The sequence below is a fragment of the Lactuca serriola genome, chromosome 6, assembly GCF_051521515.1.
Source record: "Lactuca serriola cultivar US96UC23 chromosome 6, Lser_US96UC23_V15, whole genome shotgun sequence".
Classification (NCBI taxonomy): Eukaryota; Viridiplantae; Streptophyta; class Magnoliopsida; order Asterales; family Asteraceae; genus Lactuca; species Lactuca serriola.
The window spans coordinates 50,252,393-50,258,286 of record NC_136413.1 but is presented as its reverse complement, the minus strand read 5'-3'; the positions used below and the strand labels follow the sequence as shown (position 1 = coordinate 50,258,286).

Here is a 5,894-nt window from a genome sequence, read left to right as displayed (position 1 = left end):
TGAGTTAGAAACTTTAATGCAAGGAAGGTGTTCAAGGAATGTGCCTTGAATTTGAAACTTCATTACTTTGGAATTGTTTTTGGTAACAAAGCTCCAATGGAACATTCTGTAATATTATTGGTTGGGTCTCTGTGACTTTAAAGCTTTGACATCACAGAAGGAAAATGCATTTAAGGTTGAAATCTAACACATACTAGTAGTAACAAGAATTTGAAATAGTGAAATGAGCATCATTGGAACAGTGTCCAATCAATCTGTTCACAAAGGAAGGACCATTGAGAGACATAGTATGCATGTTTATAACATGGCATGACTGATGTTTAATTCAAGTGCTTAGTTGATTACTTGAAAAATTATACAATGAATAAATTCTGATTAATATGGTGATTAAATAGTAAGAGATGTATTTATATTCAATAGTTTTAAGACCATAGTTAATTAGGTTATTATTGTGTTTCACTTTGCATGTTTTACTTCCTGAATAATTGGATTATTCAAACATCCACAGTCGATCATACTTTTGGAAGTAAATAGTGAATCAAGACTGTCATGAATTGAATTGCAGATTGTCTATGGAGATTAGACATAACAATAGTTTTGCTGCAATGTTTATGAGTACTTGAAAATGGAGTTTTTAAGTATTGGATAAAACCACGCTCAGAGAATTACGTTATGGATTATATCACGAGTAATTTTGAGATGATAATATATTATATTCTTAAAATGGAGATATATGAGTTGTTGTTTACAAGTCAGTTGCGCATTGATAATACGTAAACACATTAGTAAATTGATGTTATAAAATGTATTATTGTGCGTGATTTGATTAGTGAATAGTGCAAGCTTATAAGTCAAAGTTTATCCGTTCCTTTTTCCCTAATGGGAAAAGCGATATTTGTGGGCCCCTCGATGATTTGATGGTGACATCTAAAGTGCTTAGCCAAGACTGGACTAAATTGATGTGTTCAATTAGTAGTCTGATTTCAATCGTCACAAATCAGAAATCAGGAATAAAATCTTGGACAGAGAGATTAATTATAATCCATGTCTCATGTCCATACAATATCTTGCAGAACGGAGGAATATTTGATCACTTACCTTAGGATACGTAACTAACTGGGTCAGAGTTCGACAACGACTTTTGGTAGCTACAATTTGCTAGTCAATTCGGTAGTTATACTGACAATTATAGTTATTATACTTATCCAAGTGGGAGACTATTGGATTAGGTGTCTAAGCCCATAACTATAATTGGTATAAACTTGAATTGATAGTAGCACGGTCCTTTTGGGTTCCCATCAAGCCTGTCAATTGAATATGATGACTGTTAGAGAGAGAATGACGATTTATTAATTTATTACTTAGTTAATAAATTAATTAGAAATCAAAATAAATAATTTATTAATGCATTACGAAAATAATATATTAATTAGAAATTATATTGTTTAATTAATAATTAATCAGAAATTAATTGCATTAATTTTGGGATTAATTGGATTAATTAAAAGTAGGAGGACTAAAAGCTGACAATGTTCAATAATTAAACATTGGACAATTCTAGAACCTCCCTAAAGAAGGGGGAGGGGGGGGGGAACAAAATCTAGAGTGTCTCTAGGGTTTCATTGGGCTCCAAGGGTGTCTTGGATACCTTAGGGAGAAAGTTAAGGGATTAAGATTATCTTGGACATACATGTCTTATCCAACACCTACTCATCACCTATATAAACCCTCCTTAGGGTTGAATTTCAGCTATGACTTCTTTCTAAGTGCCTTGGACAAAATTTAGTTCCCTTCCCTCTCTCTCTCTCTCTCTATATATATATATATATATATATATATATATATATATATATATATATATATATATATATAGTTTTCCTAGGTTGCTAGAGTTTGTTTGTGAACCATTAGAGGCGCGACACTTGTGGCGCTTGCTACCAAGGGTCTTTTAAACAAGGATTCAAGATTGTTTACAATAACAATCTTAAAGGTATGTATCATTATCCTTATCATGTGAATTTCAATTATATTATAGAGATCTAGGGCTTACAATTGGTTGTTCATATTGCATGTTCAGTTAGAGAGAACATAAATCTTAATTAGGGTTGCATGCACACATAAGATTGTATATTATGCTCAAAACCCATCAGAATCAAGATACATATCCGAACTTAAACCTTAGATAGTGCACTTAATTACATAAACATAACAAAATCAATATCAATACAAATGAGTTTTTAGTTGAGCATTAATACAATAAATTAAATACTATCAAAATTCTTTCAATGAATTAAACCATAATAAAAAAAGATCATCTACGTCTAAATAAAAGTATTGAGACTTAGCCCATAATCAACACTAAATAACTAAAAGAGACTATAAAATCAAACATAATGCATACCAAGGGCCGGAAGCTTCACTTGAAACCTTCTCCTCCTTCCTTCTGGTTCCTTTTTCTTCTGTTTTCTCTCTATTTTGCATTTTTTTCGTCATTGAACGAAACTAAGGTTCTATTTAAAGGTTTTGGAAACCAACATAAATGACGGCGAGAAATAATTGTTGCGGCGCAATTTGCATAGATCAGCAAATATCTTCAAAATCTTCATTAATTATGGAATTATCCTTAATTAAATATTTGATTAGTATTCAACCTACGAATTTTACTCAAGAATATGCCTTTATATCTTTCAATTTAACATATTATCCTTTTAATATGAAAAATACAGATTTGTAACAATTAAGTACCAAATATCTTTAAAAAATACAGAAAAATATAAAATATATCCCTTAAAATATTTATAATTTAAGACATATCACTAAGACATGTTTCCAATCGGTTACCATAAAATGTAATACGAACAAAACATGTACTTAGATGATATTTTGTATGTAAAGACTTAGTTTACTAATATTTTTTGTATGGACGTCTTTTTGAATAATTTTGAAATTTAATTACCTTAATAAATAATTATTGTTTCAAAAAGATCTAAACTTTAATAACCATGGTATATAACTATATGATATGTACCATTAAAATTATAATATAAATAATAATTGTTTTTAGAAAAGAAAGCAGTTTTCGTATACGGTGGGGAGTATTTAATTTGTTCTCTTGGGCCGACGAGGGAGCATTTTTGTTCATCTTTATTCCCACTCACCTGTTTCCCCTTTCTTCCTCCACCTCTCCTTCTCTCCATCGCATTTTTCCTTCGATCAAATCGATTTCTTCATATAACAGCAAGGCGAAAAAGGATCCCGTATTCTATACTCAATCCATGGCGCTTGGCTCAGGAGGATCGAGTGTCGTGGGTAAGTTTCATGAACCAAACATATGCTAAATCTCTTTCGATCTTTTGGGTTTGACCAAATCAACTTATTATATCGCAAAATTTCATCTTTACGCTACCGAGATCTTCGATTGCTTTAATAACCTTGCAGATTGATCCTTCTATTAGGGGTTGTAACTAGGAATTTGAGGTATTGCATTGAACTTAGACAACCCTAGGTCAATCACCCACGTCGTTGTTCGTTCGCGATATCTACCTACTATATGTATAGGGTTTAATTTATGTGTTTTAGATGATTTTACTCTCGATCGGAACTTGGTTGTAGAGGGTTTATGATGTTTAACAGTGATTCTTTTGTTGATGAATTCCTGATTCAAATTCGAAATTTTTAAAACCATATCGGGGGTGTTCTTCTTCCCCCTTCATTCTATTAACCTTTTCTATCGTTTCAACCATAATCATGATGAATGGATGCATAAATTTTGTTGCAGTGCCTCGAAATTTCAGATTGTTGGAGGAGCTTGAGCGTGGTGAAAAGGGTATCGGAGATGGCACTGTGAGCTATGGAATGGATGATGGTGATGATATTTATATGCGTTCTTGGACTGGCACCATCATCGGCCCTCACAATGTAATCAATTTTTTCATTTTTTAATCTTCTTCCACAGTAATGAACCTTGTTCTTAAATCTTCTGTCGTATTATAGCATAATACGTTCATTCCTTTCTATTACATCTTCAATAAATCTCAAAATATAAGAAAAATGTCAAATTTAACCTTATTTTTGTGGGTCTTCACTTTTCAGTCTGTGCATGAAGGACGCATCTACCAATTGAAGCTATTTTGTGACAAAGATTACCCTGAGAAGCCTCCTACTGTTCGTTTCCATTCTCGGGTTAACATGACTTGTGTCAACCATGAAACTGGAGTGGTAAAAAAAAAAAACATTATCATTTGCATCATCATATCCTCAATCATGGTTTCTTTTATATATTACTTTACTTAAAATCTCAATTCTTGATATGCTATTAGTTCGCTTTGGCCTCATTTTTCCTACACAGGATACTGCGTTTGACATGCATCGGACTAAGACCAGTTCGACAAGGACTTGCTCGTAGTCCCAATTTTTGTCCCATCCAAAAAAAGGGATACAGACTTCCCCGTAGTCTCTTGTCACAAAAGACATAAATGCCCTTGTCAGTGCGATAAAGACTCACTCTCAGTTTCTTGTCTCAAAAGACGTGAATGCCCTGATAAAAGTTACAAATTTTTATAAAGTGGGACCGAGTCTCTTGTCTGTCAAACTTAAAAAAAGTGGGATAGAGACTTGTTCTTAATCTCTTATCTCAAAAGACGTGAATACTCTTTTTATCCTATTAAAAAAAAGTGGGACAGAGACTTGCTCTCAATCGCTCGCACGGCTTTTGCTATTTGCAATGCGACAAAAGTTGCAATTTTTGTAAAAAGCTGCAACTTTTGTCTCATAAAAAAAGTTAGACAAGACATGGACTTGCTCTGAGTCCCATGTCTGAAAAAGATTTGAATATCTTTTTCGTCATCATAAAAAATAACGCTAAAAAGTTTGTCTAGTCAAATCAACAAACACAAACTTCTTGATTAATTCTTTTTGTGGATACATAAAAATATGTTGAAAAAGTTGTATAATTTTTTGGATTAAAAAGTTGTATAATATTTTGGATGATAGGTGGAACCAAAGAAGTTTGGGATATTGGGGAATTGGCAAAGGGAGTACACAATGGAAGATATATTGATTCGGTTGAAGAAAGAGATGGCGTCTCCCCACAATCGCAAACTTGTTCAACCCCCGGAAGGCACTTGTTTCTAGTTGGTGAAGGAAGGAACTACTACTTCTACTTCTACTACTACGGGTGTTGTAATAGATGAAATGAATCAATGACATTTTTAATGGTTTGATTGCCTTTGAAAAAAAAAAGCCATGTGAATGCTTGGTGATGTTTGATTATTAATGGGATTTGTGTTCTTGTCAAGTGTTTAATATATATGTATTTCTTTTTCTACAAACCAAAGTTTTTAATTTTTACAACCACCCATAATATTTGGACTTAGATCTATCAATTCAAATCATAGTAGTCATATGTAAATATATTGCACTAAGACCGGAGGTATGGAGCGAGAAGGCTTCCCTCTCACTGGAACACCATACCGTGGGTGAGGGGAGCAACCCGCGAGAAAGAGGTGGGGTGAAGGGGTGCCGCACTCTCTATTCACATTCTATTTGCCATTTTTTTTAATATTTATAAAATTATATACCTACTAAAAAATATATCAAAATTCATGGTTTTTAATTACCTACAAAATGAGTATTTTATATATATACCAGTTTATAACCCGTGGGAACCACGGTTAGAAAATTAATTAAACTTTCTAAGTAAAAACTCAAAACTATTAAGTATTCGTGTTTACTAATATATATGTATTTTTTTTTCTGCAAAAGATAAATATTTTTTTGTTTTAACTTTTGAGAGTTGAGATATAGAGTTATTAGTCTGGTAGGTGGCCTACGTGTTGTGTGGCTTATGTTGCTAGCGTAAAGGCCCAGTGTGGAATCCGATCCATATATAAGGG

At 32.8% G+C, this 5,894-nt stretch overlaps 1 protein-coding gene across 1 annotated transcript; it reads left to right on the top strand.

Moving 5' to 3' along the window:
* The first annotated feature begins 3,124 nt into the window (after positions 1-3,124).
* Positions 3,125-5,304, top strand: LOC145058302 (ubiquitin-conjugating enzyme E2 variant 1D). The gene is made up of 4 exons (XM_079006225.1): positions 3,125-3,309; positions 3,779-3,918; positions 4,093-4,218; positions 4,993-5,304. The coding sequence occupies exons 1-4, from the start codon at positions 3,276-3,278 to the stop codon at positions 5,131-5,133; spliced, it is 441 nt and encodes a 146-aa protein (XP_078862351.1). The 5' UTR covers positions 3,125-3,275; the 3' UTR covers positions 5,134-5,304.
* The last annotated feature ends 590 nt before the right edge of the window (positions 5,305-5,894 follow it).